The sequence below is a fragment of the Vitis vinifera genome, chromosome 9 (assembly GCF_030704535.1).
Source record: "Vitis vinifera cultivar Pinot Noir 40024 chromosome 9, ASM3070453v1".
In the NCBI taxonomy this organism is placed as follows: domain Eukaryota; kingdom Viridiplantae; phylum Streptophyta; class Magnoliopsida; order Vitales; family Vitaceae; genus Vitis; species Vitis vinifera.
The window spans coordinates 1,830,001-1,845,182 of NC_081813.1; the positions used below are offsets into that span (position 1 = coordinate 1,830,001).

The 15,182-nt window shown below is 32.6% G+C and overlaps 2 protein-coding genes across 2 annotated transcripts; one reads left to right on the forward strand and one right to left on the reverse strand.

The window, feature by feature from the left end:
* Window positions 1-5,820: 5,820 nt before the first annotated feature.
* Window positions 5,821-7,899, forward strand: LOC132254352 (F-box/LRR-repeat protein At4g14103-like). The gene is made up of 3 exons (XM_059739822.1): window positions 5,821-7,112; window positions 7,211-7,285; window positions 7,684-7,899. The coding sequence occupies exons 1-3, from the start codon at window positions 5,925-5,927 to the stop codon at window positions 7,897-7,899; spliced, it is 1,479 nt and encodes a 492-aa protein (XP_059595805.1). The 5' UTR covers window positions 5,821-5,924.
* A 3,016-nt stretch (window positions 7,900-10,915) lies between these two features.
* On the reverse strand, window positions 10,916-13,251 carry LOC132254250 (pentatricopeptide repeat-containing protein ELI1, chloroplastic-like). Its single transcript, XM_059739442.1, has 2 exons — window positions 11,628-13,251; window positions 10,916-11,262 (listed from the first exon to the last, which is right to left on the reverse strand). Exons 1-2 carry the CDS (start codon window positions 11,985-11,987, stop codon window positions 11,224-11,226), a joined length of 399 nt encoding a protein of 132 aa, XP_059595425.1. The 5' UTR covers window positions 11,988-13,251; the 3' UTR covers window positions 10,916-11,223.
* Window positions 13,252-15,182: the final 1,931 nt, after the last annotated feature.

Below are 15,182 nucleotides of genomic sequence, written 5' to 3' on the forward strand. Positions count from 1 at the left end.
TCAGACATTTTCACTTGAAACACTGTGGAAGTAACCAAAGAGTTTTGGCAACTGCGCTTGCCTATCGTATTAAGCATGTTATTACATTAAAAAGACACCAGACAATGTTTTATAGTAATTTAGTGGGTGCATTTCACTCAAAAGTTTTCATCTTTGAACTGATATTTTTGTTTAACAGATTAGGAGCTGTGTGTGTCAAAGGGGTTATATGTTAACAAGCAACTTGGTTAGGTTTCTGCTATGACATTTTCTTTTGGCACCTTAAAGGTGGCCCATCTCTACATTTAGCTTGTGATTTTGTGAGTATTCTGATAAAAATTGTGATGTGTTATAATCTTGGGGATAGCCCATATATTGTAGTTGAAGTGTTGGCCCTCCATACTCTTCTTTTTTTAATTTGAAATTGTCACCTTTGACTCTAAATTCTAATTGTAGAGATGATATCAAGGGTTCTTATTCCTCTTTTTGTTCGATGTTATTGTATCTTAGAAGAGATAACGCTTCACTCATTTTGGTGTCCCATCTCTTATTGAATATCAATAATAATTTTAACTGTCTATATAAAAATAATTAATTTAAAAATATAAAATTTTTTAATTACATTTGATTCTCTTTACTATTTTTCATATTAAAATAAAAAATAAAAAAATTATTTTTCTTGATGTTAATTGTAAAATTAATACTTTATATGGATTTAATTTTTTTTTCCTTTTATACAAATTCAAATTTTGTTTGATAATGTTCTCAAAAAGATTTTTTTTTAAAATAAATTAAAATGATTCTGAATTATTTTTCAAAAAAAAAATTCTATCCAGGAATTCAAATATGAAAAAAAAAGGCTTCTTCTTTTTTTCCCTCAAAATTCGGGGGAATTAGGAATATTGATATTAGGATTGATTGTATTAGTTATTTTTTACTAGAAGGGTAGTTTTGTCATTATTGTAAGCTGAGCTATTTTTGAGTTGTTTTGTTCAGTTTGTTGTTAAGTTTTGTTTCTGTTTTTCTGGTTCAGTTTTTGTTGAGTCATTTTACTCTGTTATATAACAGAGCAGCCTTGTATTTTGCGACAAGAGGAATGAAGAGAATTCTTTTCATCTTTTCTCTCAATTCTTTCTTCAGATTTCTTTTTCTAACATGGTATCAGAGCCATCCATTTAGGGTTTCAAATCCCTAATTTCTATTTTTTTTCTTCTCTTTCTCTGTTCTTTGTTCTCGATCGTGTTCATGGCGAAAGGTGGATCTGGTAATGGTAATCGCGGTGGCCAGGTGAATTCTGAGATTGTTGTTGTTGAAGATTCGAGTAGTCCCTATTTTCTTCATAATGGAGATCATCCAGGGCTCAATCTTGTTTCAAATCTTTTGACTGGAGCGAATTATCATACCTGGCGTAGAGCGATGCTGATGGCTCTCACAGCGAAGAACAAAGTTGGTTTTGTGGATGGTACGATTTCTAGACCTATGTCTCATGATTTGATTTACGGCGCTTGGAATAGATGTAACAGTATGATTTCTTCATGGATCATAAATGCTGTTTCAAGAGAAATTGCAGATAGTCTTTTATATTTGGATTCTGCTTGTGATATCTGGAAAGATTTGAATGATAGATTTAATCAGGGTAATGGACCTCGAATTTTTCAAATTAAGAAGCAATTATCTGCTCTTAATCAAGGTTCATTGGATGTCAATTCATATTTCACTAAATTGAAGATTCTTTGGGATGAATTGAGGGAGTTTCAACCTGTTCCAGTATGTCATTGTGGTGGATTGAGAGTCTGGACAGATTATCAACATAGGGAGTATGTTTTACAATTTCTTATGGGTTTAAATGACTCTTATGCTCAGATTAGAGGACAAATTTTGATGATGGATCCCTTACCTGCTATTAATAAAGTGTTTTCTTTGGTTATTCAAGAAGAACGTCACAGGACTGTTGGTTATTCTTATTCTGGTTCTCACAATTCTGATCCTATGACATTTGGCTCTAATTCTAATGCACCAGCAGGAAGTTCAGGTGGCTCTAAAACTAGAAGGGATAGAATTACTTGTTCTCATTGTGGTTTCCAAGGTCATACCAAAGATAAATGCTATAAACTTGTTGGGTATCCACCGGGATGGAAATTCAAAAATAAAGGCCCTAATTCAAGCTCAATGGCTAACAATTCAGAAGTCCTCGAGTCTTTGAATGCAGGTTCTTCTGAATCCACTGTTTCTTCCCTCACTACCATGCAGTGTCAACAATTGATTCAACTCTTAACCAACCAATTAAGCTCTACTTCTTCAGCTTCCACAGAGAATTCTTCAACAGGACCATCAGTGTCTAATTTTGCTGGTAATAAAGTTAAAATCCAAAATAAAGGTTGGATTATTGATAGTGGGGCCACCCATCATGTTTGCAATGACATTTCTCTATTTGATTCTTCTATTGATGTTCAAAATGTCCGAGTTACTTTACCTACTGGTATTACTGTCCCTATTGATAGAGTTGGTTCGGTCATTCTTTCGAAGGATGTCAAGCTTCTAAATGTGTTGTTTGTGCCTACTTTCAGATATAATCTACTTTCTGTGAGTGCATTTACAGACACTTTATCTCTTTCAATGGTTTTTACTCCTGATGCTTGCATTATTCAGGAACCATCTCGGGGCAAGATGATTGGGAAGGGTAGCAGGAAAGGTCAGTTATATCAGCTGGATTTTGACAGTTTTGTTGCTGATAAAGCTTTTGTTGCAGCTTCTCGGATTCCTACTTCTAATATTCTTTCTTTGTGGCATTCTAGACTTGGACATCCTTCTTTTAGTCGTTTAAAAGGTCTACAATCTATATTGGATTTTGATTCATCCTTTGATCTTACTCCCTGCAATGTATGTCCTTTAGCTAAGCAGCGTTGTCTGCCTTACATTTCTCTTAATAAAAGATGTTCTTCCACTTTTGATCTTTTGCATCTAGATATATGGGGACCTTTTTCTGTTGGCAGTGTTGAAGGCTACAAATTTTTCTTGACTATAGTTGATGATTATAGTCGAGTAACTTGGGTTTATATGTTGAAGAATAAATCTGAAGTTCAAAAATATATTCCAGATTTCTTTGCTTTTGTAAAGAAGCAGTTTGGTAAGGAAGTTAAGGCCATAAGATCAGATAATGCTCCAGAATTATTTCTTTCCAATTTCTATCATTCTCTTGGTGTCATACACTATCGTTCTTGTGTTGAAACTCCTCAACAGAATTCTGTGGTAGAAAGGAAACACCAGCATATTCTAAATGTGGCCCGTGCTCTTCTTTTTCAGTCCAGCCTTCCTGTCTGCTACTGGAGTGACTGTATACTCACTGCAGTATACTTAATCAATAGAACACCAAGTCCTTTTCTAAACAATAAGACTCCTTTTGAAATCCTACATGATAAGCTGCCTGATTATAGTCATTTGCGGGTCTTTGGTTGCTTGTGTTATGTTTCTACTTTGAAAGCTAACAGGACAAAATTCTCACCTCGAGCCAAAGCAGCCGTTTTTCTTGGTTATCCCTTTGGTTTTAAAGGGTACAAATTACTGGATATAGAGACACGTTCCATATCTATCTCTAGAAATGTTATTTTTCATGAAGAGATCTTTCCTTTTTTCAAAGACAAATCCCTGTTCTTCTCCTGATATTTCTTCTGATTTGTTTCATGATCGAGTTCTTCCTTGTATTGCTGCTGATAATGATCAATCTTCCTCAGTTCTTCCTCGTGTTATTTCACAGCCACCTCTTCAAGTTGCTCCTTCTTCACGACCAACAAGAGTCTCCAAACAACCTTCATATTTGAAAGATTATCACTGCTCTTTAATCAACTCTGTTGCTCATGTTGAAACTCACTCCACTTCTCATCCCATACAACATTTTTTGAGTTATGATAAACTCTCTCCTTCTTACAAACTTTTTTCTCTCTCAGTTTCCATTATTTCAGAACCCAGCTCTTTTGCAAAGGCTGCTGAAATACCAGAATGGAGGGCTGCCATGGATTGTGAATTAGAGGCTCTTGAGGAAAATAAGACCTGGTCCATTGTTAGTTTACCTGTTGGTAAGCACCCTGTTGGCTGTAAATGGGTGCACAAAGTTAAACATAAGGCTGATGGTACCATAGAACGGTATAAAGCTCGTTTAGTGGCAAAAGGGTATACTCAACGTGAAGGCATTGATTATGTTGATACTTTTTCACCAGTGGCAAAACTAGTGACTGTTAAATTGCTTTTGGCTATTGCTGCTGTTAAAGGTTGGCATTTGTCACAATTGGATGTGAACAATGCTTTCCTTCATGGAGACTTGAATGAGGAAGTGTATATGAAGTTACCTCCTGGTTATAATAGAAAGGGGGAGTCTTTGCCTTCGAATGCTGTTTGTTTGCTTCATAAATCCTTATATGGTCTCAAACAAGCCTCAAGACAGTGGTTTTCTAAGTTTTCTACTGCCATTATGGGCTTGGGATTCAGTCAATCTCCTTCCGATCATTCTCTTTTCATCAAAAATGTTGATGGCTTGTTCATTGCTCTTCTTGTTTATGTTGATGATGTGATTATAGCTAGTAATAATCAAGGGGCCATTGCTGATTTGAAATCTGAGTTGAATAAACTCTTCAAACTGAAGGATTTGGGTGATGTCAAGTATTTCCTTGGTCTTGAAATTGCTAAATCCTCTACTGGAATCTGTGTTTCTCAGCGAAAATATGTTCTTGATTTGCTTTCTGATTTCGGGTATTTAGGTTGCAAAGCTGCTAGTACACCTATGGAAGCTAATGTCAAGTTATCCATGGATGAGGGGGTTGATCTTCCTGATGTTAGCTTGTATCGTAGGCTACTTGGGAAGCTGTTATATTTGACATTAACACGACCTGACATTTCTTATGCTGTAGGTCGACTTAGTCAGTTCATTTCTCGTCCTAAATTGCCCCATTTACATGCTGCTCAAAGAATCCTTCGTTACCTTAAAGGTAATCCTGGCATGGGTTTGTTCTTTCCTAATAATTCAGAGCTTCGTTTGATGGCTTATACTGATTCAGATTGGGCTCGTTGTCCCGATTCGAGAAGATCTGTTACTGGTTTTTGTGTTTTCTTGGGGAATTCTTTGGTGTCATGGAAATCCAAGAAACAACACATTGTTTCTCGCTCTTCTGCTGAAGCTGAGTATCGTGCTATGGCCAATACTTCTTGTGAGATTACTTGGCTTCTTGCTCTTCTCAAGGACTTTGGTATAGATCATTCTGCTCCTGCTCTTCTTTTTTGTGACAATCAGTCTGCTTTACATATGGCTGAAAATCCCGTGTTTCATGAACGCACAAAACACATTGAGATTGATTGTCATCTTGTTCGAGACAAGGTTCAAAGTGGGGTTCTCAAGCCTGTGTTTGTTTCTACAGAACACCAGTTAGCAGATGTTTTGACAAAAGCCCTTCATCCTTCTTCTTTTAAGCTTCTTATTGGCAAGATGGGTCTAAAGAACATCTTTAGTCCATCTTGAGGGGGAGTATTAGGATTGATTGTATTAGTTATTTTTTACTAGAAGGGTAGTTTTGTCATTATTGTAAGCTGAGCTATTTTTGAGTTGTTTTGTTCAGTTTGTTGTTAAGTTTTGTTTCTGTTTTTCTGGTTCAGTTTTTGTTGAGTCATTTTACTCTGTTATATAACAGAGCAGCCTTGTATTTTGCGACAAGAGGAATGAAGAGAATTCTTTTCATCTTTTCTCTCAATTCTTTCTTCAGATTTCTTTTTCTAACAATTGATTTCTATATATTATTATTAAAAACAAAAATCAAAATCATAGAAGGTAGGAGAGAATTAAGGTATAGTAGGAATACAACTAAGATTGACTTCCTTCTTATTTTTGATTTCCTCAAAACACCTAATGGAATTAGGAATGTTGATTTCTATATATTATTATTAAATACACGCAATCTTGCATGAGAATAGTTTCAGTTTCAGTAATGGCGGAGGAACAAGATCGAATATCGTACCTGCCTGATGACATATTGATAAGAATCTTGAGTTTACTTCCTACTAAGGAAATTGCTCGAACCAGTTTGCTCTCAAAGGCATGGCGAAAGCTATCTCCTTTTTCCTCTCTCTCCGTTTTAATGTTTCAGTCTCCGGATTTCTTCCATTCACGTCGCAAAAGCTTTGATGTCTCCTCATTCATCAATGCCATCGATTCCTCCCTAAGACTCCGTCAGAAAGACGTAAATCTTGTGAGACTGCGGCTCCGTCTGCATCTCGATGACATCAAATCGCTGATAGACTCGTGGATCGACGCGGCACTTGAGAGGAAGGTGAAGGAGCTAGATCTATATTTGCAACCTAGGTTCGTAGCAGAGCCTTACGACTTGCCGGCTAAAATTTTTTCTGCCACAACAATTACAGTTCTCAGTTTAGAGCAATGCAGATTGGAAATCTGTGGTGATATAGATCTTCCGGCGCTACGAAAGTTGTGTTTAAGACAAATCCAGTGTGATGAACAAGCAATTCGGCAACTGATATCAAGTTGCCCGTTGATCGAGGATTTGAACATTGCATCTTGCGGTGGTTTGCAAAAACTTCATGTTTCGGGGCTTGCTAATCTACATAGGCTTCAAGTAATTTGCTGTTATAATTTGAGAAGGATAGAAATCGATGCACCAAGCCTTCAACATCTCGTGTATCATTGTGGACGCTTGCCGTGTGACATGGTCTTGACGCCCTGTGAATTTCTGAGAGAACTAATACTCCTTGATCCACTTATAACAAATGATTTCCTCCAAAATCTCGACTCTGGATTTCCGAATCTTGAGCGATTGGAGATAGACTCCACTCGATTGCAAAGGATTGAGATTTCGCATCATCAGCTCAAGAGATTAGAACTAAGACTAACTGAATGGCAGAGGGAGGCGAAACTCAAGATTGATGCTCCAAACCTCCAATCATTTACGTATTCGGGCTATAGAATGCCTTTAACCTCTACGATATCATCTATGAATACTTCATCTCTGCGGGAAGCCGAGATTCACTTCAGGAATTATAATGATTATAGCCATTTTTTCATCCCTCAATTGAAGAAATTTTTTGAAAAATCGAAGAATTGCCAAGTTATAAATTTACTCATAAAATCCAAAGAGGTAAAATTTCCCTTCATCCCATCCTTTTATTTATTTATTTATTTATTTTAATTACAAAAAGCTTTTTTTCTGAATCATTACTTACTTTTTTATTGAAGGAGCTCATTATTCCTAGAAAGCTGAGGCCAATTCTATCTCCCCCTGTTTATGATATCAAGCATTTATATTTAAGGGTATCGTATTGTAGTAGATTCCAGTACATCATAGATCGCATGCTTTGGATGTGTCACCCACAAACTTTATCAATTCAATCCGGGACCAATGTCAGGTTCTTAAAGGTAATAAATTTTCTTCCTCAATGTTAATTAATTCTGGCCTTACTTGAATTAACTTAAAAGTATCATTTAACTTCCATTTGGTGAAGTCAAAAATAGAAAGTTCCCAATTTGTTCTTCTTTATATAAACAAAGAGAGAGGTTTTATAAGAAACAACATGACCCCTTTGAACAAAATTGGTCAAACAAGCATAAAAACTCTTATTGGGATAATGAAATAGCTTAAGATTTCTTAGCAAGAAACCCAAATAGGGCTCTTAGTCTAACTATGGTTATAAAATGTGATTACAATGCAGGTCTTATACAACAAGTTTAGGAACAAGGAGGAGAACCCCAAGTGTTGTACATCTTGTCCCACCAAATGCTGGCGGCATTATTTGGAAGACGTTCAAATTGATGGTGATGAAAGCATATTGGAAATTGACCAAATTATTGCAATGCCAAAGTTATCTCAGAAATCTACTAATCGCAATGTTAGGTTTAGATTAAAATGGCGATCTCAACTACTTTAGAATATTGAACTTCTTTACTCTCGTTTACTTTTTAATACAAGATTTTATATTTTCTTCATTAGGATTACATTAATGCATGTTATATTAATGCAAGTTTAGATCGATTATAATTTCAATAGCCTCTCTTAATTTGAATTTGTGAATTTGTTATTATAATTGATAAGATTGTTACTTTTTTTGTGATTATACACATTCCCTCTATCTCTTATTTGACATTTCTCTTACATCCTACTTTTCAATATTATAATAAATCTATTTCTAATAAATTAATCATATACTCATACCAAGATTTCAATTCCTATTATGACTAATCATACTTGTACTAGGATTTCAATTCCCGGTAGGACTAGAGTCTTAATTAACACAAAAAACTCTAAATAAATAACAATTCCTAATATTTATCAAATTCCTAAAATTATTATAATTTGACTTTAAGTTAGATTATAATTTCAACATTCAATGTATTTAAATGAAGTGTTTGGATATTGTTATTTTGAGGTAGCATTGAAGGAGATGATGCAAATTTTCTCTCGAAGTAATATTGTTTTAATGATTTATTGCAAGAATGCAAATGCTGTTTTTGTTTTTATTTTCGTGTTCCAGTTTTCAGACCATTTTTGCCCTTATATATTGAGTGAAAAGGATGCTATGTTTTTGGTTGAAATATTATCACCGTGATGGTTTGTTGCAAGAGGGCAAATGTTGTCACGGATGAAGGACAAAGTAGTGATGTAGTTGTATTTTGCAGCACTCTCTATTAGGCCTAATTTTACAATTGATTTCGAAAGTATCTAATTTTAAAACAACTTTAAAAAAACAAATAAAAACAATTAAAAGCAATTAAAAGATGTTATTTAAAAATATTTTATTTGCTATTTTTTATAATATAAAATAGAAAACAGATTTCTGATTATCAAACGTGTTTTCTAGTTTTTTTATTTTGAAAAACAGAAAATTATTTTGGAAAACAATTGTCAAACAAATCTTTAATCTTCTTAAAATCACTTCCAAACAAATTCGAGATTTGAAAAAATATTTTATTTTTTAAAAAATATTTTTAGAATGAAAAACAACGTTTCTAGAAAAAAATAGAAAATTTTATTAAAAAGTTAATAAAAAATCATTTATACTATTCTCTAGAAAAATAAGTTATTTTTTAAATAAATATTTTAATTAAAAATACTTCCATTAAATACATTCCCACTTTTTCTAGGAGGTCAAACATGGGCTACTTACGAATTTAACATAGTATCCACAAATGTTAAAATTATTTTTTTTAAAAATATAACTTTTATAAGTATACATTTATTATTTAATTGCATAATATTATTTTATAATAATAATATGATAATATATTTAATTTTAAAATATATTTAATATTAAAATTAGAATCCATTTTAATTTAAAAGTATTCAATTATATCAAATAAATAATAAAATTTGTATAACTTTTTTAATATTTATATTTTTTATACTTGATAAATATATAAATTATATAAAAAAGATAGATAATTATGTTTTTATATTTTTATAATAAATCAAATCAAGTGTAAAAATAAAATAATTAAAATTAATTTATTTAATAAAATAAATCTTTAGTGTTATATCGGCACCCCATACATGATACATTGGAGATATTAAATTTTCATCCTTAGTTATACCCAATGATGAAAATATCGGTAATCACGGATATATGGTATTTTGATTTTACGGATATATCGATAAGCCTAAAATTGATCAAAATTTATAAAAAAAATACAAGAAAAACTTCATAAAAATGTAATTAGAAGTATAATAGATATTTTTAAGTTGTTTTATTAAAGAATTTGATATATGTATAATATGATTTATCATATTTGATAATAATATCGTATGCATCGATACAAATATAAATTTTATAAGTGTACATTTATTATTAAATTATATCAAATATTATTTCATAATAATATTATGATATTTGATTATATAATATATCTAACTTAAAAATATATATTAATATTAAAATTATGATTCATTTAATTCAATTATATTAAATAATATAAAATAAATTATGACATATGTACAATTTTTTAATATTTAATTAATTCATTAATGATATTGAAAACACTATGAAGAAAATTATTATGATAATTTTTATATTTTTAGTAATCAATTAAAAGAAATTTTTGTATTTAATTATAAAATAATTATATTTAATTTGCTCTCTAAAATTTTCTTTTAAAATTTTCTTTACATGATGACTTTGAATATATATTTTAAGTGCAATCTATTTAACAATAATCCCTTCAACAAAAAAAAAAAAAAGGAATTTTTGAGGGTGCAATGTAGCGCGTTGACCTGTGTTGGCCGATTGAAAAATCGCCGAAATATTGGCGATTTTCATCCTTTTAGGCCGTTTTTTTTCCATTATATCGGTGATTTATCGTCTGGAGCCGATATATAGACCATTTTTGCTACACAATATATCGGCGATACATCGCCACTATATCCCGACATTTTCCTCCTTGATTATACCATAGTTCAATGTACTTAAAATACTTTAGGATGGAACCTTGAATGAAGCATCACCCACAAGGACAACAATAGATCTTGTTAGGTTTTAGCAATTGATTGGTTCTTTAACTAATTAATATTTGTATGCTTGTCTTTGCGAAATGTGTGCTTCAAATGTGAAGAAAATTTATGAGTATTAGGTAGGGCATGCACAAATGCTATGAGATTATCCGTGCAAACTTGGTTGTTTAAATGGTTTAGCTATTGGTCCTTCATTTTGGAACACATGATTATGAAGAGATAGTGTAATTTAGATAGTTAAATCATCTAAAAGCCCGTTTGGTAGTGATTCTAGGAAGTACTTTTAATATTTCTAATACTTGAAAAATTTTACCATTCAAGTGTTAAAAATGCTAATTTAGATGCTAATTTTTATCATTCTAGAATCATTCCCAAACGCACTCTAAATTACATTGTCTCTTCACTAAAGTATTCTAAGTACATTGAACAATGGTATAACTGCCTGGTCTCGAACAAAAAACCAGTGTGCTAAAACTTAAACAGTTCTTTTAGGTTATGTTTGGTTCCAAATATTAAGTCATATGCTAACCCCCATAATGCCTTCTCCCATCAGCAGAATTCAATCAATCCCTCCATGAGAAACCAGCTTTTAACACATACCCTTCAGCCTTCAAATGATCAATCAGAATTTCATAGGTGCTGTAGATCTCCTGAGATTTCAAATGAGTTGTATCTTCAACTACAAATCTATGAAGAGCACCATCAACTGCAACCTAACTACAACCAGAAGGCTTTTCGATCCTTTTCGCTTTTACCTGTCTCCTAACTCTAGCAACGTCCTTCCACCTTCCTGCAGAAACATAAAAGTTCAATAACAGAATGCAGAAATTGGGATCCTGCAATGTCATTGTTGTTTCACTGATTTTATCAGTCAGTTAAAGATTCCAATGGATGCGGCCAGGGGCGGAGCCAGCTAATGCTTGTAAAAAAAAACTTGCGTGTGTATGAGGATTTGAACCTCTGCCCTTCAATTTACAAGGCAACCTCACTTGTCACGCAGCTATGCAATTGTTTTTGCTCTTTTTTTGCCCCCCCCTCCCCCCCCCCCCCCCCCCCCCCCCTCCCCTCCTCTCCTTAACTTATTTTCTAGCTCCGCCACTGGATTCAGCCAGCAATTAGTATAGCACCCCAGATTATAGAATCAGGTGGAATTACCATGTTCTGGACCAATTCATATGCTTCTTTGAGATGCCCAACCCGGCCAAGGAGATCTAACATACAAGCACAATGCTCAAGTTTGGGAGACAATCCATGTTTATCAGCCATACTAGAAAACTGAACCCTTCCCTCTTCTACCAATCCTGAGTGGTTACAAGCTGATAAAACTCCAATGAATGTGACATCATTGGGCTGCACGCCAGTCCTCTCCATCTGTGAAAAAACCGCTAAAGAATCACTTCCATCACCATGGTAAGCCAGGCCCAGTATCATGGCATTCCACAAAGCTACATCTTTCTCGCTTGTCTTGACAAAAACCAAACAAGCATCATCAATTTTACCACACTTTGCATACATATCAACCACAGCAGTGGCAAGAATCACATTTAGCTCTAAGCCATTTAGGGTACAGATGAACTTCTCTCCCAAGTTCCAGTGCCCCTAAGCCAGCACAAGCAGACAACACATTCACCAGCATGATCTCATTCGGTTTCAAGGACTGAGCTTTCATGAGACAGTATAAATCAATTGCTTCCTCAAGAAGTCCACACTGCGCATGTTCAGAAATGGTGGCATTCCAAGAAGGCAGCTTCTTACAAGAAACACCATCAAAGATTCTCCAAGCTTTCTCCACATCCCCGCACTTAGAATACATGTCTACAAGAGCAGTAAACACGATTGCCTTCAAAGGGATCTTTTAAACATCGATAAAAACCGAAAGGAACCTTCCAACTCCATAATTACAGATAGTTGAACAGGCAGACAGTAGACACACTCTTGTTGCTGCATTGAGTTGGACCTCATCAGCCGAAACAAGCATCCGGAAAAAAAAAAAAAAAAAAAAAAGAACTCAATATCTCAACAAAATCCCCTTCTTTCCCATAAACATTTATCATTGCAGTCCGGCGAACGACATTCCTTCTGGTTGGCATTTCTTCGAACAACTCCCGTGCCTCTCAACCTCACCTCAGTGCACATACCCTGATCGAATTCCAAGAAACCTCATCTCTAAATTCCATATCAACCCACAAATTCCGAGTGGAATCAAGACAAAAATACTTACAACACATCTCTATTAAAGAATTACACACAAATAATCAGATACAAAACCCAATCTTAAACCATGAGTATGAAAGTGTTCACCTTCAAACACCGAACTAAGGTTGAACAAGATTTTAGAACAAATGGGTATGTAAAATTACTCGGTTTAGCGCCGTTCCGAAGCATTAGAGACAGAGAATTTTGTGGAGAGTCGTGGAGGGTGGAGGGTGTAGGCCCTGATCAAGGAGTTCCAAGAGAAATCAGTGGGAGAAGGGGTTTGATCAAGGATGAAACGAGTGTGATCCATTGAATTGAGGTTGATGGGCTATGAAATGAGGCGAGTTTGAAGTGAGAGGCCATGGCTGAGGATTTGGGTGTGGAAGCTGGTGGTTCAGAGGAGGGGGACTTTTCTCAATAGTACAGCAATTTTAAAAAGTTATGCTTAAATTACTGTAATGGAAGAAGTTATTACAAATATAGGGTAGTTTTTGCCACATAGGAGAGAGGAGAGAGGAAAGAGGAGAGAGGAGAGAGGAGAGAGGAGAGAGGGTGAGAGAAGAGAGGAAAGAGGAGAGAGGAGAGAGGAGAGAGGAGAGAGGAGAGAGGGTGAGAGAGAGGAGATAGGAGAAAGGAGAGAGGAGAGAGGGTGAGTAAAAAAAAAGAAAACTCGTCTCTTGAAGAGACGAGTTCCATGAAAGAAGAGAGGAGAGAGGAGAGAGGAGAGAGGGTGTGTAAAAAAAAGCAAACTCGTCTCTTGAAGAGACGAGTTCCATGAAAAAAAATATATATATAATTTTAAAAAAATTCTAAACAATTATTCAAGGGAACTCGTCTCTTGAAGAGACGAGTTCCATGTAAAAAAATATATATTTTTTTAAAAATATATTTTTTAATTTAAAAAATCCCAAATTTAAAAAAAAAAAAAAAATTTCCAAAAAGGGAACTCGTCTCTTGAAGAGACGAGTTCCATGTAAAAAAAAAAATATTTTTTATTTTAAAAAATCCCAAATTTAAAAAAAAAAAAAAAAAAATTCCAAAGGGAACTCGTCTCTTGAAGAGACGAGTTCCATGTAAAAAAAAAAATAGTTTTTAAAAAATATATTTTTTAATTTAAAAAATCCCAAATTAAAAAAAAAAAAATTTCCAAATCAAGAGACGAGTTCCATGTAAAAAAAAATATATTTTTATAAAAATATATATATTAAAAAAAAAATCCCAAATTAAAAAAAAAAAAAAAAAAAAAAACACAATTCCAAAGGAAACTCGTCTCTTCATGTAAAAAAAATATATTTTTTATTTTAAAAAATCCCAAATTAAAAAAAAAAAATTCCAAAGGTAACTCGTCTCTTCAAGAGACGAGTTCCATGTAAAAAAAAAATTATTTTTTTAAATATATATATATATTAAAAAAAAATTCCCAAATTAAAAAAAAAAATTAATTCCAAAGGGAACTCGTCTCTTCAAGAGACGAGTTCCCATGTAAAAAAAAATATTTTTTTAAATATATATATATATATATATATTAAAAAAAAAAAAAAAAAACAATTCCTTAAAATTCCTAACAGACGAGTTCTCATCTAAAAAAATATATATTTTTTTTAAATATAAAATTTCAAGAGACAAGGGAAAAAAAATATATTTTTTATTTTAAAAAATCCCAAATTTAAAAAAATAAAATAAAAAATTCCAAAGGGAACTCATCTCTTGAAGAGACGAGTTCCATGTAAAAAAAATATATATTTTTTAAAAAATATATTTTTTATTTTAAAAAATCCCAAATTTAAAAAAAAAAAAAAAAATTCCAAAGGGAACTCGTCTCTTCAAGAGACGAGTTCCATGTAAAAAAAAATATTTTTTTTAAAAAATATATTTTTTATTTTAAAAAATCCAAAAAAAAAAAAAAAATCCAAAGGGAACTCGTCTCTTCAGTTCCATGTAAAAAAAATATATATTTTTTTAAAAATATATATATTAAAAAAAAATCCCAAATTAAAAAAAAAAAAAATTTTCCAAAAAGGGAACTCGTCTCTTGAAGAGACGAGTTCCATGTAAAAAAAATATATTTTTTATTTTAAAAAATCCCAAATTTAAAAAAAAAAAAAAAATTCCAAAGGGAACTCGTCTCTTCAAGAGACGAGTTCCATGTAAAAAAAAAAATATTTTTTATTTTAAAAAATCCCAAATTAAAAAAAAAAAAAAAATTCCAAAGGGAACTCGTCTCTTGAAGAGACGAGTTCCATGTAAAAAAAAATATTTTTTTTAAAAAATATATTTTTTATTTTAAAAAATCCCAAATTAAAAAAAAAAAAAATCCAAAGGGAACTCGTCTCTTGAAGAGACGAGTTCCATGTAAAAAAAAATATATTTTTTTAAAAATATATATATTAAGAAAAAAAAATCCCAAATTAAAAAAAAAAAAAAAAAACACACACAATTCCAAAGGGAACTCGTCTCTTGAAGAGACGAGTTCCATGTAAAAAAAAAAAATATTTTTTAAAAAATATATTTTTT

Excerpts from the sequence above, each read along its gene's own strand:
- LOC132254250 (XM_059739442.1), bottom strand. The coding sequence starts at position 11,987 with ATGTATGCAAAGTGTGGTAAAATTGATGATGCTTGTTTGGTTTTTGTC. Across the intron at positions 11,263-11,627 it reads ATGAATTGGTCCAGAACATG|GAAGGTGGAAGGACGTTGCT; the intron begins GTAATTCCACCT and ends ATGTTTCTGCAG.
- LOC132254352 (XM_059739822.1), top strand. The coding sequence starts at position 5,925 with ATGAGAATAGTTTCAGTTTCAGTAATGGCGGAGGAACAAGATCGAATA. Across the intron at positions 7,113-7,210 it reads TACTCATAAAATCCAAAGAG|GAGCTCATTATTCCTAGAAA; the intron begins GTAAAATTTCCC and ends TTTTTATTGAAG. Across the intron at positions 7,286-7,683 it reads TCAAGCATTTATATTTAAGG|GTCTTATACAACAAGTTTAG; the intron begins GTATCGTATTGT and ends ATTACAATGCAG.